The sequence below is a fragment of the Theropithecus gelada genome, chromosome 5, assembly GCF_003255815.1.
Source record: "Theropithecus gelada isolate Dixy chromosome 5, Tgel_1.0, whole genome shotgun sequence".
In the NCBI taxonomy this organism is placed as follows: Eukaryota; Metazoa; Chordata; class Mammalia; order Primates; family Cercopithecidae; genus Theropithecus; species Theropithecus gelada.
In genome coordinates, this window is record NC_037672.1 from 38,149,842 (window position 1) to 38,175,672 (window position 25,831).

The 25,831-nt window shown below is 38.1% G+C and overlaps 1 protein-coding gene across 2 annotated transcripts in view; it reads left to right on the forward strand.

Moving 5' to 3' along the window:
* The window catches only part of WDR19 (WD repeat domain 19), a 100,015-nt gene that overhangs the window by 31,264 nt on the left and 42,920 nt on the right, over positions 1-25,831 (forward strand). For both annotated transcript variants that reach the window (XM_025386540.1, XM_025386541.1), the window contains 11 exons: positions 673-845; positions 928-1,042; positions 1,965-2,071; positions 2,813-2,935; positions 7,458-7,607; positions 10,826-10,973; positions 11,104-11,308; positions 14,396-14,555; positions 14,766-14,876; positions 17,382-17,491; positions 23,250-23,307. In XM_025386540.1, coding sequence (XP_025242325.1) covers positions 673-845; positions 928-1,042; positions 1,965-2,071; positions 2,813-2,935; positions 7,458-7,607; positions 10,826-10,973; positions 11,104-11,308; positions 14,396-14,555; positions 14,766-14,876; positions 17,382-17,491; positions 23,250-23,307 — 1,460 coding nt within the window. The remainder of the gene's footprint in view (positions 1-672; positions 846-927; positions 1,043-1,964; positions 2,072-2,812; positions 2,936-7,457; positions 7,608-10,825; positions 10,974-11,103; positions 11,309-14,395; positions 14,556-14,765; positions 14,877-17,381; positions 17,492-23,249; positions 23,308-25,831) is intronic.

The window sequence follows — 25,831 nt, forward strand, 5'->3', positions numbered from 1 at the left end:
GATATGTCTACTTTGATCCAGAGATTTATAGTGAATTTTATCCTAATTCTAATGTAAAGTATAAATTCTTATAGACAGTCATGACCCACATAATGACATTTCAGTCAACAGTGGTCCACATACATGGTCCATATTTACTACTTTTTCTTTTTCTTTTTTTTTTTTTTTTTTTTTTGAGACAGGGTCTTGTTTTGTTGCTCAGGCTTACTGTACATTTTCTGTTTAGATATGTTTCAGTGTGCAAATACTGCTGTGTTACAGTTGCACAGTGTTCAGTACAGTAGCATGCCATACAGGCTTATAGCCTAGGAGCAATAGGCTCTACAATATAGCCTAGGTATGTAGTAGGCTGTTTCATCTAGGTTTGTGTAAGTACACTCTATGATGTTCACACCACAACAAAGTCACCTAATGACAGATTTCTCAGAACATAGTCCTGTTGTTAAGTGACACATAACTGTACTTTCCCTTTGAGCCACAGGGAATGAGCCAATACTCATATTCTTATGCCAATCCATGGCACATTTCCTACTCTAAATAAAAACTACTTAAACTGGTAAGGAAGATATTTGGAAATTGTTATGTCTCTGGTAGCTCAAATGAAAATATTTGTTTGCTGCCTGCAACTATATATTGTTTTTGAATGATCATTTATTTTGTCGATTATTTCAGGATTGGGTACCTTGTCCTGGACTGATGATGGCCAGTTGCTAGCACTCTCTACCCAAAGGGGCTCACTTCATGTTTTCCTGACCAAGCTTCCTATACTTGGGGATGCCTGCAGCACAAGGATTGCCTATCTCACCTCCCTCCTTGAAGTCACCGTAGCCAACCCTATTGAAGGAGTATGAAAATGGTGTTATTTTTCTCTTATTTATTAATAAAATAAGTTTAGCAGTTGATTTATTACTATTTTTCTCTATATAGGAGCTACCAATCACAGTTTCTGTTGATGTGGAACCCAACTTTGTGGCAGTAGGTCTTTATCATCTGGCTGTAGGAATGAATAATCGAGCTTGGTTTTATGTCCTTGGAGAGAATGGCAAGTCTAAATCTAGTTGTTTATTCTTATCTAGCATATAATTTCTGTTCTTATTTGGTAAGCACTGGAAGTTTCTTTTAGGACCAACTCTTTCACTCTTTTGTTCATATATATCATTCTTAGCTTAAATGGTTTTGTAAGTCTTCTAAAAATTCACATAATTTTTAGAAAGCTTTTATTCTTTACCTGTGTAGTGAAGGCAGCATAGCATAGTGGGTAGAGTATGAGCTTCAGAATTAGAGAGGCCCTGGATTTAATTTCCCTTTCTGCCTTGGTTAGTTAAGTGACTATAGACAAATCACTTTGCGTTTGTGAGCCTTACTCATCTAGAAAATGAGGTACTTCTACTTTAATGGATCATGAGGAAGATTAAATAAAATAAAATGCGTGATCTCACTTGGCACAGTGACTGTTTTAAGCACTCCTAAACCTAGTGGGCACTTAATAAATGTTAGTTCTGTCTCCCCTTTTATGCTTTAAATAATAGCTACTAGCATGGGAGGAAAACCTTGTTTTGTTTTTTCTTCCCCTTCTTCCTCCCCATCACCTTTCCCCAATTCTAGGTCAGGTAACCCTCAGGAATAGAACAAACCTGAAAATTAACTGGCTAAACAGGAAACACCATTAAGTTTATTGCCACTTAAGGTTTAATTCTTAATTGTTTTGCATGTGATTTTATTTTCTATTACTTTGTTTCATGTAAACCATAATGGAATGCCTGAAGGCAAATTTATATGGCAACTAAGATTAAAATGAAATTTAATCTTTAAGAGTCAATTTAATCATTTAGTCATTTAAGATTAAAATGAAATTTTAAGTTCAGAATATTTTTGCAAAAGCACACCTTTTAAAATTATTTGCAAGTATTTATGAGATAGTTTTACCAATATTTTAATGTGTTGGTTTTTAAAAATTGCTACAGCTGTGAAAAAATTGAAAGATATGGAGTATCTGGGAACAGTAGCCAGTATTTGCCTTCATTCTGACTATGCTGCTGCACTTTTTGAAGGCAAAGTCCAGTTACATTTGGTAAGTATAATTTTGATGTCCTGGAGACATGCTAAGTTAAGTTATGATGAACAGCCTAATGTCTGATTATCAAGAATATTGGTCAGGAAGCAAGGATGTACAGACTAACTAGAAAGCCAGGTGTGAGTAAAGGAATAACAAAACCCTTCCCCTTCTATATGAGAAGTTCTATTGACTTTCTAACCCTGTTCCCCAGAAACCTGATAAATATCAACAGTGCTACTCACAACATAGCCTTTAGCAAAAATAATAGTAATAATAATTACCCTGTTGGTAAATTGCAACTAGAAGGAACTATACACGAAACCATAAAAACCTGATGGGAATGCCATACCTTCGGGCTTCCTGGAAGGTGCTGACTCATATTTGGGCATTATGTGTGTGGGGGTCTTTGAAACCATGCCTGCTGAGTTGTTCAAGAGATGTTGGCACCTGTGAAGAGGGGGCTTCTAAGTCAGGGTATTTCTCACATCTGTTTCATGGCTCTTCATGGAAGACAAAGAGATTAGCAATTAGATAGCTACAAAGCCTGCAGTAAAGACTGTTCACACTAAGAGGGACGTCTGTGCTACCCTGCTGGCAAGCTGTGGTTCCTGTCTGATAGCTTTCTGACTAAACTGACCTCTGGTAGTCTTGGGAGTCTGAATGTTTAGTTGAACTTGAGAAAAAGACACCCCTGGATATTGTATAGCAGGTTTACTCAAATGAATCTGTGAGCCATTATTATTCTTTACATTTTAGATAGAAAGTGAAATATTGGATGCTCAAGAAGAACGTGAGACTCGGCTTTTCCCAGCAGTGGATGATAAGTGCCGTATCTTATGCCATGCCTTAACTAGTGATTTCCTCATCTATGGTACAGATGTATGTGTCACCTTCTTTATTAGAGAACATTGGGAATTTCTAATTTTTACTTTGTGATCTTGGTCATTTCCTTCTCCTACCAGCCTTTTTTCTATATTGAATCCAATACAATTACTGAAGTTATCTGTGATTAATTATATACATTCATGTGTCTCTTAGCAATGGAGATACATTCTGAGAAACATGTCGTTGGGCAAGTTCGTCATTGTGTGGATGTCATGGAGTGTGCTTACAGGAACCTAGATGGTACAGCCCACTACACACCTAGCCTGTGTGGTAGAGCCTATTGCTTCTAGGCTACAAACCAGTACAGCATGTGACTATACTGAACGCTATAGGCAATTGTAACACAATTGTATCTAAACATAGAAAAGGTACCATAAACATGTGATATAAAGTATTTAAAACAGCATGCCTGTATAGGGCACTTACCATGACAGGAGCTTGCAGGACTGGAAATGGCTCTGGGTGAGTGAGTGAGTGAGTGAGTGGTGAGTGACTATGAAGGCCTGCGGCATTACTGTACACTACCATGGATTTTATCAACGCTGTGTACTTAGGGACACTAAATTTATTTAAAATTTTTTTCTTCAATAATAAATTAACCTTATCTCACTATAACTTTTTTACTTTATAAGCTTTTAAATTTTTAAAAACTTTTTGACTCTTTTGTAGTAACACTTAGCTTAAAAAAAGTGAAAAATAGTGAAAGGCTTATAGAATAGGATATATTGTGTTATATATACTAGCTTAGTAACACTTAAACACTTGACTCTTTTGTAGTAACACTTAGTTTGTTAACAAACACATTGTATAGTTACACAAAATATTTTCTTAAAAAATATTATATCCTATTCTATAAGCCTTTCACTATTTTTCACTCTTTTTAACTTTTAAAACTTTTTATAAAAACTAAGACACAAACACACACATTAGTGCAGGCCAGCATAGCATCAAGATCATCAGTATCACTGTCTCCCACCTCCGCATCTTGTCCCACTGGAAGGTCTTCAGCGGGAATAACACGCATGGAACTCTCATCTCCTATGATAACAATGCCTTCAGGATACCTCCTGAAGGACCTGGTTGAGCCTGTTTTACAGTTAACTTTTTTTAAATAAATAGGAGTACACTCTAAAATAACAATAAAAAGTATAGTATAATAAATATATAAACCAGTAACAGTCATTTATTATCATCATCAAGTATTATGTGCTACACATAATTATATGCACTATATTTTTATATAACTAGCAGCACACGAGGTTTGTTTACAGCAGCATCACCACAAACTTATGAGTAATGACTTATGCTTTGACATTATGACATTCACAATGTCACTAGGCAATAAGAATTTTTCACCTCCATCCTGATCTTATGGGACTATCATCATATACACAGTCCATCGCTGACCGAAACCTTATGTGGTGAATGACTGTACATGTATAGAACACGTAGGTGGCATGATTTGTTAATGTCAGTGCTTTTGTGATTTTAAGCAATTTTGATGGCCTAGTGGAAAGCTCAGACTTTGGAGCCTAGCAAATCTGGGCTCAAACACCAGTTCTATTACTTGCTAGCTGGTGCTTAACCCCTCCAAGCATCATTTTCCCTATCTGGGTACCTTAAGGATTTAATTTGGTGATGAACGTAGACAATTCAACTTCAAATCTCTAATGCCTGCATTTAGTAGGCATTCAGCAAATATTAAGATTAATTGAATATTGAGAATCTGACTTCAATTTATTCATCCTTTGAACCATAGGTACTCTATATCTCCAAATATTACATTAGCCACATGCACATAAAACAGTTATAGCATCTTATATTTGTAAAACAGTTTTCACAGATTTTTCAAAGTATGCCATACCTGTTACTTTGATCAGTCTGTAAAAGAATTAAGTAAGGTTGGTAGAAAATGCATTATTTTCCACTTTAGCAAAATATTGGCCGGGTGCAGTGGCTCCCACCTAAAATCCCAGCATTTTGGGAGGCCGAGGCGGGTGGATCGCTTGAGCTCAGGAGTTCGAGACCAACCTGAGCAACATGGCGAGACGCCCATCTCTAATAAAAATACAAAAAAACAGCCAGACGTGGTGGTGTGTGCCTGTGCTCCCAGCTACTGGCTGAGATGGGAAGATCACTTGAGCGCCGGGGGTGGAGGTTGCCAGTGAGCTGAGATCATGCCACTACACTCCAGCCTGGGTAACAGAGCAAGACCCCGTCTGAAAAACAAAAAACAACAACAGCAAAGAAAAAGTTATTTACTATTTTAAAAGTTTCCACTTTTTCACATGAAATAATCATTACCATTATTATTTTTTAGAGACAGGGTCTCACTTTGTCACCCAGGCTGGAGTGCAGCAGCACGATCATAGCTTACTACAATCTTGACCTCCTGGGCTCAAGCAATCCTCCTGCCTCATCCTTCTGAGTAGCTGGGACTACAGGGCATGCCACCATGCCCTGCTAATTTTTAGTTTTTAATTTTTTTCTTTTTTCTTTTATTTTTTTTTTAAGAAATGGACCTCCTTGAAAATTTTTTGTTTGTTTGTTTTGAGACGGAGTCTCACTCTGTCACCCAGGCTGGAGTGCAGTGGTGTGATCTTGGCTCACTCCAACCAACCTCCACCTCCTGGGTTCAAGGAGTACTCTGCCTCAGCCTCTCTAGTAGCTGGGATTACGGGCACCCACCACCACACTCAGCTAATTTTTGTATTTTTAGTAGATATGGGGTTTTACCATCTTGGCCAGGCTGGTCTTGAACTCCTGACCTCATGATCCACCTGCCTCAGCCTCCCAAAATGCTGGGATTACAGGTGTGAGCCACTGTGCCCAGCCGAAATATTTTTTTATATTTTCTTTTTGTTTATTTATTTATTTATTTTAGAAACCTGTTAATTAATGTTTTTTTGTTTGTTTGTTTGTTTTTGGTAGAGACTGGATCTCACTGTGTTGCTCAGGCTGGTCTTGAACTCCTAACCTCAAATGATCCTCCTATCTTGGCCTCCCAAAATGCGGGAATTACAGGCATGGGCCACAGGTGCCTGATCCAAATTATTTTTTTGAAAGAACATGTTTTAAACCATGCTTGTTGCCATATGAGAGACTTTTTAAAATTTAAGTTTGACCGAAACTAGTAAGTCTTTGAGATAATATACATCAGTAAGGTAGGTCTCATATATCAGGTAATTTGGAGATATGGAAAAATAAAGAACAGGAAATTTGTATGACGCTAATAGTTTATAGAGCCTTGATCTCACTTATTTTATCTCATCTATAAAATACACAGGGAAATTTTCAGGAGGAAGATACTGAAGATTGAGAGGCTAGCACGTGTGTAGCAAACTGGAACTTAAACTAAGATTTCCTGATGGAAAATCTACTCTTTCCACTATGCCACAGTACTTTTGGAATAAGTGTAGTAGTCTGTTCATTAAGCAGCAACTATTCCAGTTTCATTCTTGAGTAATTCAGAAAATATCATGGTTTTTGGCAGCTTTATTGAAGTTTCATTGATATGCAAGAAAAATGCACTATTAAAGTGTACAATTTGGACGGGCACGGTGGCTCATGCCTGTAATCCCAGCACTTTGGGAGGCCAAGACAGGCTGATTGCCTGAGCTCAGGAGTTTGAGGCCAGCTTGGACGACGTGGTAAAATCCCGTTTGTACTAAAAATACAAAAATTAGCTGGGCTTAATGGCGCACGCCTGTAGTCCCAGCTACTCGGGAGGCTGAGGCAGGAGAATCACTTGAGCCTGGGAGGTGGAGGTTGCAGTGAGCTGAGATCACACCACTGCACACAGCCTAGGTGACAGAGCAAGACTCTGTCTCCAAAAAAACAAATAAATTAAAATTAAAAAGTGTACAATTTGATAGGTTTTGACATATGTATACACCCATGAAACACCATCACTTCAGTGACAATAGTGAACATGGCCAGGTGCTGTGGCTCATGGCTGTAATCCCAACACTTTGGGAGGCCGAGGTGGGCAGATCACTTGAGGTCAGGAGTTCGAGGCCAGCCTGACCAACATGGTGAAACCCCGTCTCTATTAAAAATACAAAAATTAACTGGGCATGGTGGCGCATGCCTGTAATCCCAGCTACTCGGGAGGCTGAGGCAGGAGAATCGCTTGACCCCGGGAGGCAGATCCGCCCACCCATTAAAGAGTGGGCTGGGCCGGGTGCGGTGGCTCGCACCTGTAATCCCAGCACTTTGGGAGGCTGAGGCAGGCAGATCACGAAGTCAGCAGATTGAGACCATCCTGGCTAACATGGTGAAACCCCTCTCAAAGTGCTGGGCTTACAGGCGAGAGCCACTGCACCCCGCTTTTCCCATTGTATTTATTTTCTTGAGTCTGTACCTTTCACATATACTAAATATTATTCTTAGTCGCTTCATCAAAAACATGACATTTTTTCTCTTAAAATTAGGATGTATGTTTAATTTAAATGTTGATAGTTAGTATTTCCTTGACTACCTTTTATATTTTCATGACTGAATTTTTTTTTTTTAGACTGGTGTCGTTCAGTATTTCTACATTGAAGACTGGCAATTCGTTAATGATTATCGACATCCTGTCAGTGTGAAAAAGATTTTTCCCGACCCAAATGGGACCAGATTAGTTTTCATTGATGAAAAAAGTGATGGATTTGTTTACTGTCCAGTAAGTCTAGAACATTTTTAAATGTTTATTTTTTGAAATGCAATATAGGGGGGGAAAAGTGTGTTTAAAGCGTATCCCATGTAAAATTTTCTATTAATTAGTGCCAAGGATTGTAGTTCTTCGCTATCATCTTCATATCATGTTTATGATAGATTTCTTATGACTATATCAAGACAACTTTTTCCATTATTCTATAATTTTTCATAGTGGCCATCCCAGAAAGATTTTTAATGGGAAAAAATAGTTACTATATCCTATACCACTTTCAACCTTATCGTATACTTACTGCACAATACAATAATTATAGTGTATCTTCCTGTATGTGACTTTTCTCTCCCGATAGGCAGTGAGCTTATCTGTCCTTTCTGCACACCTCAGTTGATTTTCCTCTTTCCTTAAAGATCCTGAGCACAAGGAACAGGTATTTCTGTATTAGATGAATAAAAATGGATGAGCCCATTTTAAAAATCAGCCACTCATATTTTTAAACATCCTTAACTTTTTTGAAAATAGATTTAGAAAAAAAGGAGATGTGCCTTTACATTAGTTACTATAATTGGATTTTTCATTTACTTTTTATATCCTGTTAATAGTTTACTATGTTCTTGGTCAAATTCACATAAACTACAGCTGCTTGTGGACCCATCCTTAATACTGTTTCCAGGTCCCTAGGTCTCACTGTGGTGTCCCCTCAATGTAAACAGCCTGCTCCTCACTGCTACACTTCGCTTGATACAAAGACTTACTTCCTCCCCATGCTCACCCCTTCTTCCTTTCCTCTCCCTTCCCTTCTCTTCCCTTTCCCTTCCCTTCCTTTCCTTCTCTTCTCTTTTTCTTTTCTTTTCTTTTCTTTCTTTATTTGACAAATATAATGAATTTCCACGAATGTACCTGGATTATCTATGCCAAATTCCTAATTTGCTAGTTCTTACTCAATGCACTCCTCCCCCAATTGCAAAGCAAATAAGGAAGGATGAATGACATAAATGAAGATAAAGCTCGAGTTCCCTCTACTTAATGTGGAAATTCCACCTTGTATAGGTTTCCTTTCTATAACAGGGAACTAATTAGAGCTGCCTTGAATTTCCCCCGTGTGGGTTCACCACAGTTAGAAACTGTGGCTTAGACAGAATAGACAAGAGAGTAGGAGGGTAAATCAGGTGTCTGTCAGGAGTTAAAGTCAAAAATAGGGTGTGGCTGCTAGGAAAGGGTAAGGAGTAAGGTCAGCCTTAAACAAGGTGATTTCATTCATTTTTACTTTCTCCATTTACAGTTCTCTTTTTCTTGATAATTTCTGTCAAGGAGCTCTCACTTTGATTGGATTTCCAGTTTTCCTGTCTGTCTAAGATGGAGACAGTTCTAGTACCTACTTTGTAGGGTTGTTAAATGAAAAGTTAATAGGATGATGCATGTAAGCTTTTAGTACAGTGTTAGCCACATAATAAGCACTCAACAAATGGTTACCTTTTTTAAAAAAAAGTTCAACCACTAGTCCAGTGGCACTGACGTGCTCATCTATACAAAGTGAGCATCAGTATAACATAGACTAACATGGATTAGAAGCAGAGACTCAGGAGCCAGACTGCCTGGGTTCAAATACTGGCCGTCAGCCTACTAGCTGTGTAACTTTGGGCAGATTTCCCTGTACTTCAGTTTCTTCATCTGTAAAATGGGAATAATAATAGTACCTGTCTTTTAGAGTATAAGGTTAGCATGAAATGAAGTAATTAGTACAATATCTTGTAAGTAGCACTGTCCAATGGAAATATAATGTGAACCACATATATAATTTAAAATTTTATATTAGCTACATTTTTTAAAAGATAAAAAACAAACAGGTGAAATTAATTTTAATATATTTAATTAAACCCTTGAGGAATCGCCATACTGTCTTCCACAATGGTTGAACGAATTTACATTCCCACTAACAGTGTAAAAGCATTCCTCTTTCTCCTCAGCCTTGCCAGCATCTATTGTTTCTTGACTTAATAATCACCATTCTGACTGGTATGCAGTGGTATCTCAATATTATCATTTCAATGTGTAATTGAATATTAAAAAAAGTAATGAGATATTTTACAATCTTTTTTTCATGCGAACTCTCTGAGTGTGTAGTTTACACTTAAACATATCTCAATTCGGACTTGGCATATTTCAGTGCTTAATAGGTACATCTGGCTACATGTAGATATTATAATAGCAACTACTATATTAAATAACACAGCTTTGTAGTATTACTTATTATTTGCAGGGATTTTATATTTCATTTTTATTTTGTGAGTAGGAGGAGGCAGATATTTTTCAGTTCCCTATTCAGGATATATATAAGCCTATCTGCCTGCGTTCACAGGACTTATATGGACTGATTTTTATAAATAGCTTATTTAGTATAATATTACAGTCAGCCCACCCTATCTGTGGGTTCCTCATCTACGGATTCAACCAACTGTGGATCAAAAATATTCAGAGGAAAAATGGATGGCTTTGTCTACGCTAAACCTGTGCAGAAAATTTTTCTTATCTATATTCCCAATACAGTATGACAACAATTTACATGGCGTTTATGTTGTATTAGGTATTATAAGTAATCTAGAGATGATTTAAAGTATAAGGGAGGGTGTACACAGGTTATACACATATGACACCATTTTATGGGTCAGGGATTTGGGCATCTGTGGGTGTTGCTATCCGTAGGAGATCCTGGAACCCATCCCTCATGGATATTGGGTGATGATTGTATATTTACATTTGTTGATATGCATTTTAGAGAAGTCTTTTGAAATAAAGCATCCCTAGTGTAATTTACTTCAATCATGTGAATTAATTTGTTTCTTAATACCCAGTATTATCAAATACTCAGTATTATGAAAAATTTCTAAACACAAGTACAAGTGTGTTCGTAGTTTAAATTTCTGTCATCTTGAGCAGCTTTAATTTTTTTTCCTTAAGCTGAAGCTTTGCGTCTAGACTTGTGCGTTCTCCTACAAATTTGCCAGATTTTAGATCAAACCTTGGATTTTCCAAATAACTATAGTTTTTTCAAGCCAGACCTAGGATAAGAATGGAAAAAGAAACTTTCTTTCCTGTTGTTGTTGGAGTGATGTTAGGTTGAATATGACTTAGCTAAGCCAGCTAAGGCTGCAAACAGGCTTCTACCACGGCAAATGATAATGATTTAAGTACAGACTTGGGGCAAATTTGTAAATCTTATTTTGTAGGTTAATGACACTACCTATGAGATTCCAGATTTTTCACCAACCATTAAAGGTGTTCTTTGGGAAAACTGGCCAATGGATAAAGGTGTATTTATTGCTTATGATGATGATAAGGTGTACACTTACGTCTTTCACAAGGACACTATACAAGGTACTAAACCCCTTTTGTGTATATTTGCTGACAAATGAATTTCCCCATTGCAGTAAAATTAAAACATGCCTTTCTGATTTTTGTGCTGAGTATTAGCTTTCAGCATTGAGATGTCTGTTTTATAATGTAGGAGCCAAGGTTATTTTGGCTGGTAGCACCAAAGTTCCTTTTGCTCATAAACCTTTGCTGCTATATAATGGAGAGTTGACCTGCCAAACACAGAGTGGAAAAGTAAACAACATCTACCTTAGCACCTATGGCTTTCTCAGCAACTTCAGAGATACAGGGCCTGACGAACTGAGACCAATGCTGGCACAGAATTTAATGCTAAAAAGGTAGGCTTTCAAACACTTCTTTTGGAACTTCTCATTTGCTTTTGTGATTTTAAAGGTCAAATCCTATAATTATTTTATCTTATTTTATTGCTTTATTCTTTCTCCTTGCAAGAATATTTTTTATTTTTTGTAAATGTAGAAATATAAGTGCAGTTGTGCTACATGGATATAGTGCATATGGTGAAGTCTGGGCTTTTAATGTACCCATCACCAGAATAGTGAACACTGTACCCAATAGGTAGTATTTTATCCCTCAACCCCGTCTCACTGTCCCACCTTTTGGAGTTTCCAGTGTCTCTTATTCCACCTGTATGTCCATGTGTACCCATTGTTTATCTCCCACTTCTAAGTGAGAACGTGCAGTTTTTGACTTTGGGGTATTTCACTTAGGATAATGACCTCGAATTCCATCCATATTGCTGCAAAAGACATGATTTCATTTTTAATGGCTGAGTAGTATTCCATGTTGTGTATATCTGTATATACACACCACGTTTTAAAATCCAGTCATCTGTTGATGGACACTTAGTTGATTCCATGACTTTGCTATTGTGAATAGTGCTGCAGCAAACATATAAGTGCAGGTGTCTTTTTGATAAAATGTCAAATCCTATTCAATAGATGGCGATAACAGCACTTCCCTTGTTCATTTCACAGGGGTATTGTGAGGCTCAGATAAGATAGTAAGCTGTTTTTATTATGAGTACTTTATTATAAGAAAGCCCATAAGAACAAAACAGTTTCTAAGCTTCCAAAGAGCCCAGTTATTGTGAAATCCTAATAAACCTAATTATGTCAACAATATCTTGATTTCATCATAATGAAGTTTGATTTTTGCTTTGCTTGTAATTTCCTTTTCCTGTTTTTTTCTCTTATCTCCTAGAGCCACTGTGAATTTCCTTTGACGTTCTAATTCTTCTGAGCCTCTCTTAAATGTGCTGTTTATTGGGGTCTCATGAGTTTCCTTCTCTTCTTACTCTAATTATTCTTCCTGAGTGAATCTCCTCTGCTTAACATGGCTCAACATACCACCCATGTGAAGTTGACTTTAAAATCTGTGTCTTTATCTTAAACCTGTACTTACAACTACCTTCCAGTCATATGTACTTGGAAGTCCATGAGCTCTTCAAACTTGCCCTTTCTAAAACTGAACTCATCAATTTCCACAGACCCCTATTTTCCCTCACTCTAATCACACATGCACATGCCTTAACACACACATACACCAGCTCCTTTCCTCCTCCTGCGTTCCCTTGTCTTTACCCAGGCCCTCACTTGGAATAATGTGTAATGTAACTCTCCACTTCCTAACTGCTGTGTCTGCCAGTAGCCTTATAACGATCTCATCTGTTCTCCACACACTTTTGAAAATGTGATTTGATCCCCTCATTTCCCTGCTCAAGATACTTCAGCAACTTCCTATTGCTTTTACAAACAAATCCAAATTCCTGGGGGACCTCCATGACCTACTAGGCACTTCATGATTTAAGACCAGCTCAGCTGTTTCCACTCACCTCCCTCTCTGTTCCACTGGCTGCTGAAATTGCATATATTTCATGATTCTTCCTGGAGTGCCCTTTCCCTATCTCTGAATGTAGTAACCCCTCTTTCTTTACCCATCAGAAATTAGTGGAGCCATCTCCTGCTCCAGGAAGCCTTGCCCGACTTCCCCACCTCCACAGGCAGTCCTGCTTGGGGTCTTTCTGATGTGTTGCCTCAGAGCCAGGATGCAGTATACACAGTGGTTAAGAGCATGACACCACTTATCTCTGTGTGCCTTGGGCTAGTCTTTTAACATCTGTAAGCCTCACTTTCCTAATCTTTAAAGGAGAAATAATAATACTACTTAGTGGGTAGTGTTATTAGGGTAAGGGAATTTATGCAAAAGACTTAGCACCAAGAGTTATCTATTGTAAGTACTCAGTTACCTCTGTCAAACTGTGTTATAGTCATTTGTTTCCTTAACTGTCTCTTCCACCTTCCCCAATTGTGACTGCCTTAAGGACAGCAACTGTGGTTGATTTTTGTGTCATGTTTCCTAGCACATAAGAGAAGCTCAGTAAATGTGTGTTGGATGGAAAAATGAATAGGTGAATAGATAAATGGATGAATGAATAGATAGATGAATGTAATATATTCACTCATGTAGAGGTTCCACCAAAAGTTTAATTGGCATTTATGTTCATGTTTTAAACCAGAGGTCTGAAAACCTTTTCTGTTATGGTCCAAATGGTAAATATTTCAAGCTTTAAGGGCCATAGGGTCTCTATCACAGCTACTCAGGCTGGCTGTTGTAGCCAGAAAGTGGCCACAGACAATCCATTAAAGAGTGGGCTGGGCCGGGTGTGGTGGCACACACCTGTAATCCCAGCACTTTGGGAGGCCGAGGCAGGTGGATCACGAGGTCAGCAGATCAAGACCATCCTGCCTAACATGGTAAAACCCCATCTCTACTAAAAATACAAAAAATTAGCTGGCGTGGTGGTGCACACCTGTAGTCCCAGCTACTCAGGAGGCTGAGGCAGGAGAATAACAAACCGGGGAGGCCGAGGTTGCAGTTAAGTGAGATTGCGCCACTGCACTCCACCCTGAGCGACAGAGCGAGACTCTGTCTTCAAAAAAAAAAAAAAACAGTGGGCTGATGAGTGACTTTGTTCCACTCAAGCTGTATTTTCAAAACAGCATCTGACTAGATTTGGCCCATGAGCCATAGTTTGCTGACCCCTGTTTTAAACTACTAAATTTATAGGAATAGAATACTAATTTTATTAGACTTATGGAGAACAAAAATAATATTCATCTATGTGTGAAATAAAAAGAAATGAATAGAATTAGTTTAGTTGTTAATTGAATAGGCTGATTACGAAGTAGATTCAGTTTAATAAAAGAAATTCAGGGAAAAACATTTATCTGCACAAAAAAGGAAGAAAGCTTAAGTGTCTTTTCATTACTTGCAAATGACGATTACAGGTTAAGAAATGTTTTAGACAGTTTATCTGGGGCACACTGTTAGATAACATGTAGTCTGGAAATTGCCTAACGTGGCAAGTGGAGCGTTCTGATTAAGCTTATGTACTTACATCCCAGGTTCTCTGATGCTTGGGAAATGTGCAGGATTCTGAATGATGAGGCTGCCTGGAATGAGTTGGCCAGAGCTTGTCTACATCACATGGAAGTGGAGTTTGCAATCCGTGTTTATCGGAGAATTGGAAATGTTGGCATGGTGATGTCCTTGGAACAAATAAAGGTAAACAGCATGTTATAGAATTATCAAGTAAGTTAAGATTTAAATGCTATTTTAAGTTAAATGCAGTCTAAACTTTTTCCGTTTAATCTTACCTAACTCTTAAACAAGTGAATCGATAGAATATTACCACTTCTAATGATCAAAGTCCTTAAAAAAAAAAAAAGTTAAACTCTTACATTTTTTTCTCATCAAAATTGCTTTTATTTGTAGGGAATAGAGGACTACAATCTTTTGGCAGGACACCTTGCCATGTTTACCAACGATTATAACCTGGCTCAGGACCTGTACCTTGCATCCAGCTGTCCTATTGCTGCCCTGGAGGTATGGCAGCAAATAAGAATGGAAATTGTGTAAGAGGTATCCAGTGGGGAAATGGGGGGTGAAAAAAATGGGGCCTGGCGCAGTGGCTCACGCCTCTAATCCCAGCACTTTGGGAGGCCAAGGTGGGTGGATCACCTGAGGTCAGAAGTTTGAGACGAGCTGACCAATATGATGAAACCTCATCTCAACTAAAAATACAAAAATTAGCTGGACGTGGTGGCATGTGCCTGTAATCCCAGCTACTCAGGAGGGTGAGACAGGAGAACTGCTTGAACCTGGGAGGTAGAGGTTGCAGTGAGCCTGTAATCGCAGCTACTTGGAGGCTGGGGAAGGAGAATCGCTTGAACCTATGAGGCAGAGGTTGCAGTGAGCCAAGATTGCACCACTGCACTCCAGCCTGGGTGACAGAGGGAGACTCTGTCTCAAAAAAAAAAAAAAAAAAAAAAAGGAAAGAACATAAGAATATGCAAAGGAGGGTCACCCCTTCTATATAATTAAAATTTCTCAGCACAGACACTATATGCCTTCCCCCTCCTAGAATTCAAACATGTCAGTTTAAGAACCCCTGAGTACTCATTAATTATAATATTTTTCATTAAAATCATAATTCAAAAATATGTTTATTCTGCATTTTGTGGAGGCATAAAATGCATGGTATTACAACATTACTAATTGAAATCTAAGTGTGTCCAAAGAAAACAGATTGTGTAAATTACAAAAACGTATACAAGGAAAAATATCATCATATATTGAGTGCTTACGTGGGCCAGGCACTTTTCTAAGCACTTGACATGTATTAACTCATTAAACCCTCACAACAATCCTATGAGATAGGATTGGTTTTTTTCTCCGTTTTCCAGATGGGAAAACCGAGGCACATTTATCCTTATTGTGTGAAATTCTGTTGTGTATTAAGAGGTGAGCTAAGGACTAGTGTACCATCACTGGTTTCCCAGAGGTGAGCATTGCAGGAGAGGGCCTAGAGCAGGATGAAGGGACTAGTTAGTTCAACGGCAGGGAAGAAGGGAAGCGTGGCCATATCGACTTGCAGTGAGGAGCGCAGACTTCACAGTCAGACATGTCTGGGTTCAAATTCCAGCTCTGTGTAAGCGTGGACATGTTATTTAACCTTTCTGAGCCCTAGATCCTATTTCTTTAAAGTAGGAAGAATAATATCTAGCTCACGGGATATTTGTAAAGATTTAAAAATGAGAAGGAGATCTTTTAGCACAGTACATGATCAATAGTAAAGACATATCATTAGCTGTTGTAATCATTAATATTATTTCACCTAAAACTTTCATTTCTACAACTATGTAAAAGAGGTTGTTTTGGAAGCATTTTTTATTAATTTTACAGCTTTCCTTTTACAAATCATTCTATAGCAAATTTTCATTTTTAAATTTTAAGTGAACTAAATTAACTTTAAGAAAAATGTAGGTAATTTTACAGTGTTATTTAAGATAATTGGGACACCCTGAGAAGTTTTCAAAACTTGGATTAGTACTCACTGAAATGGGAATATGGCTGCAATGACTGAGGGGAAAGATGTCATCTCAACTCTTCTGCATTTAACTGTGGGCACTGGTCATGTGCTGCTAGACTTGGAAAGAATTTGAGGTAATGGATTGATAATGGAGAGGGGTGATTACTCTTTAACCTCAGTTTGAAAGCTGATGAGTTAACCATGTGAAAAGTTCAGAGGCAGAGCCCTGCTGCCCAGCTCCGTCGTGCACCAGTTGTGTAACCTTATGTACAGAGGAGCCTCTCTGCCTCAGTTTCTGGATCTCTAAAATGGATACAAGAAAGTGTTAATACGTTGCAAAAGGGTAGTCATGAAAGATAAATAAGCTAATCCCCTAGAACAGTATCTGGCAGATAATGACACTTGAAAAATGTTAGCTATTATTGTTTGGAAAGTATGAATAAAGTGAGGAATGAACTTTGAAAGATTCTTTAATGATTAGTTTATATTTACAATTATGTACCAGGCAGAGATAAAAGACCACAGGAACTAGGAAGAAAGATATATTTACATTTTAGTTACATTTGCTATTACTCGTGTTGTGATATAGCTTCAGATTTTCTGAGAAAAACACACCAATTCCTATAGCAAAGTGTTCTCAACTTTTTAAAATCACTACCTTCTAAAAATAAAAATTAACTTTAATTGATTACATTAATTTAATTTGATTACTCCCTGCTGAGAAAAATTAAATACTAAGGACTAAGATTTTGTTAGATAAGATTGAGTTTTGGAGGGCCACAAACCATTGTAATAGCTAAGATTTTTTTGCCCCTCCAAGAATCAGTTTTTGCCTTCTTCAGGGCTCTGTCAACCCTATTGAGAATGCATGCTATAGTAATATATTATCATTGTAAAGATCAAGTTTCATTATTTAAACAAAAAGGTTTTGTAATTAGTTTTATTAAAACTAGCTCTTGGTGGTAACTTTGCAAAATAATTTTGCTCATTTAAAGTTAAGGTCTTTCTCTTCTTAACAGATGAGAAGGGATTTACAGCATTGGGACAGTGCTCTACAACTGGCAAAGCGTTTGGCCCCAGACCAGATTCCTTTTATATCAAAAGAATATGCTATTCAGCTTGAATTCGCGTAAGTCTTTGTTTTTATACATTTCAGTCAGTAGCCAATGACTGCAAATATCTTTAGTTCGAAACTTCCATTAATGATAAGGCCCTCCATTGATTTAATAAATTTTTTAGAGAAAAAATACTATATTAATTATATATCTGAAAAATGTTTTTTCTAATGATGTCTTATCCATGCATTATCCACTTTAAGTTTTCAGCATCAAAATCTAAGTCTGGATCTAAGCTGTTTCTGCATTTAGAATCTAAATGTTATTATTATCATTTTATTATTATTTTTAATAGAGACAGGATCTCTCTGTGTTACCCAGGCTGGAGTGCTGTGGTATGATCATAGCTCACCACAGCCTTGAACTCCTGTGCCCAAGTGATCCTCCCATCTCAGCCTCCTCAGTAGCTGGGACTATAGGCACGCATCACAATGCCTGGCTAATTTTTAAATTTTTTTTAATTTTTAGAGAGACAGGGTCTCACCATCTTGACCAGGCTGGTCTCCTGAGCTCAAGTGATCCTCCCAACTCAGCCTCCCAAAGTGCTAGGATTATAAGCGTGAGCCACTGTGCCCAGCCTAAATACTATTTTTAATCACATGTGGCCATCAACAACTATGCATAGCATCACACTGCTTTTCCTAACTTATGTTCATGGTTCTGACCTCCTTTAACACTTTGAGGATTTGCTCTGTAATTTCAAACCATAGTGAAAAACACCAAAGTTTGGTCTACATTTTCTATTTGCTTAGAATTATAGTTTTTTCTAACAAAAGTAGACAAATGGGACTTAAACTAAAAAGCTTCTGCACAGCAAAAGAAACAATCAGCAGAGCAAATAGACAACCAACAGAATGGGAAAAAGTATTTGCAAACTATGCATCCAATAGCAAGCGAATATCCAGAATCTGCAAGGAACTCAAACAACTCAACCAGAAGAAAACAAATAACCTCATTAAAAAGTGGACAAAGGGCCGGGCGCGGTGGCTCAAGCCTGTAATCCCAGCACTTTGGGAGGCCGAGGCGGGTGGATCACGAGGTCAGGAGATCGAGACCATCCTGGCTAACACCGTGAAACCCCGTCTCTACTAAAAATACAAAAAAAAACTAGCCGGGCGCGGTGGCGGGCGCCTGTAGTCCCAGCTACTCGGAGGCTGAGGCAGGAGAATGGCGTAAACCCGGGAGGTGGAGCTTGCAGTGAGCCAAGATCGCGCCACTGCACTCCAGCCTGGGTGACACAGCGAGACTCCGTCTCAAAAAAAAAAAAAAAAAAAAAAAAGTGGACAAAGGACATAAATAGACATTTTTCAAAAGAAGACATATAAGCAACCAATAAAAATATGAAAAAATGTTCAATATCATTAATCATCAGAGAAATGCAAATTAAAACCACAATGAAATACCATCTTACACCGGTCAGAATAGCTATTATTAAAAAATCTAAAAATAATAGATGTTGGTAAGGATGTGGAGAAAAGGGAATGCTTATATACTGTTGATAGGAATGTAGATTAATAGAACCTTTATGGTAAACAGTATGGAGATTTCTCAAAGAACTAAAACTAGAACTACCATTCAACCCAGCAACCCCACTACTGAGTGTATACCCAAAGGGAAAGAAATCATTACATCAAAAAGATACCTGCACTCATATGTTTATTGCAACGCTATTCGTAATAGCAAAGGTAAGGAATCAACCTAAGTGTCCATCAGTAGAGCACTGGAGAAAGGAAATGTGGTGTACACACACACACAGACACACACACACACCACAGAATACTACTCAGCCATAAAAAAAGAATGAATTGTGTCTTTTGCAGCAACATGGATGGAACTGGAGGCCAAAGGGATGTAACTCAGAAAATCAAATACTGCATGTTTTCCTTCATAAGTGGGAGCTCAACCATGGGTACACAAGGACATACAGAGAGGAATAATAGACACTGAAGACTCCAAAAGGTGGGAGGGTGGATGAGGGTTGAAAAATTACCCACTGGGTGCATTTTTCACTATTCAGGTATGGGTACACTAACAGTCCAGACTTCACCAGTACCCAATATATGCACACAAAGACCTACACTTGTACTTCACAGATACATACATTTTTTTAACTAAATGATTTTTTTAATTATAGTTTTTTGAGTTTCATGTGTATGAAAATTAGACAATTGGTATTGCAATTGAAGCCAAAAGCTCTTCCCAGGAGGATATTGAGGGCTTGAGTAATAGTCCTTCATGATGCATGAATAGGAGTCACAAATCTCTCTTGCCTTTGGAAATTCCATAATCTATTCTGAGAAATTTAGAATTTTCTAGTGCTCTTAATTGCTAGACCCTCTTAATTGTCAATAGTCTTAATTGACAGACTATACATTTTTATTGCAGCGTTGCATCGAAGTGTAATTTTAGAGGCATTTAGGATCCAGTTTTAAGTTAACATTCAGCCATGGTTGGTGCTACCAATGTAAATATCTGCAGAGAAAATAAATGAATAATTCATTTGCAAATATAAGTTTGTACATGTATGTGTAATGACAACCAGACATTTTGACATTTATTATGACACATTCCAACATTCAAAAATATTAAAATATGGAAAAAGATTAGTCTTTAAACAAAGAAAATATAGTTATAACATTTGATTTTTTTCTAAAAACATTTCACATAGTTCTACTTTACTGTCATAGAGACTTTGGATTCATTGAGAATACTGACACATAAATTCATGTTGTAGGAGTTACTCTATCAAAAAGTACTCTGTACCACGCATGGTGGCTCATGCCTATAATCCTAGCTCTTTGAGAGGTCAAGGAAGGAAGACTGCTTGAGCTCAGGAGTGTGAGACCAGCCTTGGCAACATAATGAGAACTTGTCTCTACAAAGAAAAAAAAAAAAGCCAAGCCTGGGCTCACGTGACTGCAGTCCCAGCTGCTGGAGAAGCTAAGGTGGGAGGATCACTTGAGCTCAGAACATTGAGGCTGCTGTGAGCTGTGATCACGCCACTATACACCAGCCTAGGCAGTGGAGCAAGACCCTGTTTCAAAAAAAGAAAAGTACTCTTTCATTTCTAAACATGGTATCTTCTTTCAAGTTTTCTCTTCTACAGATTAAAAACATTTTAGAGATTTTATTTCTTCTTAATCAATCTGATGAAGTTTGCCACATTTCTGTTCCTTATAAATGCATATACCAAAAAGTGCACGTTGGAATCTTTGTACGTAACACAAGAGACAGGGCCCCGGTCCCCGGGCCCTCCACCTGCGTCCTGAGGATGACTGAGTCTTAGAATATAAAACTTCTGTGCTAAGGAGAAAAGATGATCCACCATGCCCTGTCGGAGTACAGACACCCCAGTAAGCCGTTGGACCATCCAGAACACTTCGATTTTTCACTTCCTTCAGGAAAATTTGAAGTGTTGTAACAAATTCTCAAACATGTCTCATGGTCAGATGAACTGAAGTCAGTTGAAAGCCTGCGTGTTGTCGTTTCTAACCCTTTCTGCTCACCACTTGACTGTGAAGCCACCGATTCTCAAAGCTTTCACTGATATTTGTATGCAGATCTTCAGACCCTAGCGTACACACACTCTAGCCCCCAACAGTCTGAAGGAATTTCCTTGTGATAATGGGAACTAACTTAGGTATAGTTCATTGTCATCAAATACCTGAATAGCCACCAGCTACTGACTTTGACACCTAAGACCCTAGGCCTGTGTTCAATTTCAGCAGTCTGTTTCATTATGCATCCAAGACCTTGATTAGGTCAAAGCAGGGCCAGTCTATCAGGTCTAGGTGAGATTTAACTTACTAAAGTCTGGGATTAAACTAATGAGCTAGTTCCATATGAGAGCTTTAAAATAAAATAATAAATAATCCAGTGAGCTAAAATAACAAAAAATAAAGTGAGAGTTCCAAAGTATTAATTTAGCTTGCCCAAGGAAAACCTCAGGCTCCTGTGGGAGGAACTGTCAACTCAATGGATTACATCAGCTGAGCTAGGGATATCTCCTGAGGATGTCTCTTCCCTATTCTCAGGAAAAATCCCTAGCTTGGTTGATGTAATCAGGTCCGTACTGGAAATTTCCATTTAGGAATATTGCTGACTATGGAGTCCTAGGCTGAACAAAAGAAAGTTCTCAACCACAGAACAGCTCCTTTTCCAAAAATGTCCTTCTACATTAATAGATGAGGAAAGTGAATGAGGCTTAGAGAGGTTTAGTAACTTGTCTAAGCTGATAAAGTAGTGATAAGGTAGATCTCAAATCATGCCATTTCAGAGCTGATTAATTTATTCTGGAGAAGATGGTTTCTTAGAGGAAGATAGATCCCAAAAAGTATCTTAGGCAAATCACTGATTCGTTCTATCCCAAACAATGAAAATAAGTTGAAATAATAAGTCTTCTGTATATGCAGATCCATGTTAGCATCAGTCACAGGAAGGGATTATTATTATTATTATTATTATTATTATTATTATTATTATTATTTGAGATGGAGTCTTGCTCTGTCACCCAGGCTGGAGTACAGTGGTGCAATCTCAGCTCACTACAACCTCCACCTCCTGCGTTCAAGCAATTCTCCTGCCTCAGCCTCGCGAGTAGCTGGGATTACAGGCACGTGCCACCACACGCAGCTAATTTTTGTATTTTTAGTAGAGACAGGGTTTCACCACATTGATCAGGCTGGTCTTGAACTCCTGACCTCATGATCCGTGTGCCTTGGCCTCCCAAAGTGCTGGGATTACAGGCATAAGCCACCGTGCCTGGCCCAGGAATATTATTTATATCATGTATATTAATACTTTTTCTCGGTGTAAGAACCAGGGCCCTCAGCACTATAATCCCCAATGTATTCCTCCACTTCTACCCTTTAATAAATTGATGGCCCTCTAGATTCCCTCAATATATATTCTTGTAAATACTGGGCTTTTGGTAAAAAAAAAAAAAAAAAAAAAAAAAAAAAGTGTTTTATCGTCACGTGATTGTCATTTAGTGCCCCAAAGGAAATAATTAACCAAAAGTAGCCAATAAAAGTAATGTAGCTTCTTATCAGAAAAAATAGCTAATACATGCTAGGCTTAACACTTAGGTGATGAGTTGATAGGTACAGCAAACCACCATGGCACATGTTTACCTATGTAACAAACCTGCACATCCTTCACATGTACCCTGGAATTTAAAAAGAAAATTAATGTAGCTCCTCAAAATGCCTAGCATACCACACAGTAAGTACCTTACAGTATAGCATAACCCAGCTTAATAATTACTTTTAAAGTAGTAAGATAATGACATACTGCACTTTGAAAGAATGCATCTGTAGTGTTCCACATCTTTTGTGAGCTTAAGCAACTCAATGACAAAGATTATCCTTTAAATCCTGTATTTGTAAATTGATCTACTACTCCCCAATGGTGGCTCATGCCTGTAATCCTAGCACTTTGGGAGGCCGAGGTGGTAGATCATTTGAGCCCAGGAGTTCAAGACCAGCCTTGGCAACATGGTGAGACCTTGTCCCTACAAATTTTTTTTTTTTTTTAATTTGCCAGGCATGGTGGCACATGCCTGTAGTCTCAACTACTCAGGAAGCTGAGACTGGAAGATCACTTGAGCCAGTGAGGTGTCAGGGCTACAGTGAGCTGTGATTGTGCCACTGCACTCCAGCCTGGGCAACAGAGTAAGACCCTGTCTCTAAAAAAAAGAAAAAAAAAAAGGAAAAAGTATATGTAAATAAAATTCTAAAATAAATATTAAAAGTCACTCTTTTTTTTTTCCAGGGGTGATTATGTAAATGCTTTGGCTCATTATGAGAAAGGAATAACAGGTGATAATAAGGTAACCTTGGATAAAGATAAGATATGCCTAATTATCTTTGGGTTCATTTTCAGTTTCATTTTTTAAAATCATGGTCTTATTTGTATTATATTTCATATCTAGCAGGTGAGCCTTTTCTTTGGTTTACTAACAACCTTGCAAGGAAATAGTTAAATCATTTTAAAACACTTCAAGCTCTTAAAATCTGACGAAGACAATATTTTTATCAGTCTGATAAGTTTTACATTCTTAATGTAAGTCTAAGTAAAGTTGGAAATAAGATTTTTATCCTTTCTTACCTACAGGCTATGATTTTCATAAGGTTTTTCCTTTTGCTCTTTTTAAAAGTTTCAGTAGGCCAGGTGCGGTGGCTCGCACCTGTAATCCCAGCACTTTGGGAGGCCAAGGCGGGCAGATCACGAGGTCAGGAGTTCAAGACCAGCCCGGCCAATATGGGGAAACCCCATCTGTACTAAAAAAAAAATACAAAACTTAGCCAGGCATGGTGGCACACGCGTGTAGTCCCAGCTACTCGGGAGGCTGAGGCAGAAGAATCACTTGAACCCAGAAAGTGGAGGTTGCATTGAGCCAAGATCGTGCCACTGCACTACAGCCTGGGTGACAGAGTGAGACTCCATCTCAAAGGAAAAAAAAAAAAAGTTTCAGTAACCATTTTGAAAGTGAATTCCCAATCCATAAAACTTTGTTCTGCCGTTTCTGTCTCATACTGTATCTTTCAAGATGACCCTGGAAAGCATGACCCACTATGCTACCTCTTTTTCCCATCCCAGAATTCTAGCTTAAAAAGCTAAGATTTATAATAATAATTACTGTTTTTAAGTTAGGTGATGTCTTGTGAAGGTTGAAAATCTTTTGACTTTCCGTTTTATATATAGCATTTTTATTACAAAAGTAATGCAACCTCATGATAGCTAATTTGAAAAATCACCAAAATATGTTCACATGAAAAGTGAGTCCAGGCCAGTCTGGCCAATGTGGCAAAACCCCATCTCTACTAAAAATACAAAAATTAGCAGCCATGGTGTTGGACGCCTGTAATCCCCAGCTACTCGAGAGGCTGAGGCAGAGAGAATCGCTTGAACCCAGGAGGTGGAGGTTGCAGTCAGCCGAGATCGTGCCATTGCACCCCAACCTGGACAACACAGTGAGACTCTGTCTCAAAAAAAAAAAAAAAAGTGGGTCCAGGACTGGGCACAGTGGCTCATGCTGGTAATCCCAGCACTTTGGGAGGCCGAGGCCAGTGGATTGCTTTAGATCAGGAGACCAGCCTGGCCAACATGGTTAAACCCTGTGTCTACTAAAAATACAAAATTAGTCAGGTGTGGTGGCACACACCTGTAATCCCAACTACTCGGGTAACTGAGGCAGGAGAATCACTTGAATCGGGAAGCAGAGGTTGCAGTGAGCTGAGATCACACCATTGCACTCTAGCCTGGGCAACAAGAGGGAAACTCCGTCTCAAAAAAAAAAAAGTAAAAAAGAAAAGTGAGTCTAACTAATGCCTGACACCAGGAGTTCAAGACCAGCCTGGACAACAAAACAAGACCCCCATATCTACAAATTCATTTGTTTATTTTTCTTTTGGAGACAGTCTTTCACTGTGTCACCCAGGCTGGAGTGCAGTGGTGCGATCCTGGCTAACTGCAACCTTTACCTCCTGGGTTCAAGTGATTCTCGTACCTCAGCCTCCCGAATAGCTGGGATTACAGGCATGTGCCACCATGATTGACTAATTTTTGTATTTTTGATAGAGACAGAGTTTTGCCATGTTAGCCGGGCTGGTCTTGAACTCCTGGCCTCAAGTGATCTGCCCACCTCGGCCTCCCAAAGTGCTGGGATAACAGGCTTGAGCCACCGCGCCCGGCCCATCTCTACAAATTTAAAAATAAAAAATTAGCTGGGTATGGTAGCATTGCATCACTGCACTCCAGCCTAGGCAGTAGAATGAGACCCAGTCTCTTTAAAAAAACAACAACTTTTTTAAATTAAAAAATAAAAATTAAAAAATTAAATTCATTTTTTAAAATCACTACAATGAATATTCTACTTAGTACATGTATCTTTAGCTACCTATGATAGTATTTCTGAAGAATATTCTCCTATAAGTTAGATTTCTAGGTTACAAAGTGTACTATTCATTTTTGACATGGCTAAACTGCTGTTCAAAAGAAATTGTAGTGATTCACACACACTCCATGTATGATAGTGCCCCCTTCATTCTCAGCAAAACTGAATGTTATCAGCTGTTTTATCTCTACCAATTCTGTAAGCAAATAAAGATATTTTATTTTATGTATATTTGATTATTGGTGAAGTTGAGCATGTTTTTATTTATTGGCCAATTGTATTTTGTTTCCACTTGTATTTTTTAATGAATTGTCTGATCATGTCCTTTGCTCATTTATCTCTTAGGTTTTTGACATTTTCTTTGTCTGGCTACATCAATTTTAGTTCATTCTTTATCTGCACCATCAAATACAGTAACCACTAGCCACATGTGTCTACTTAAATTATTTAAAGTTAA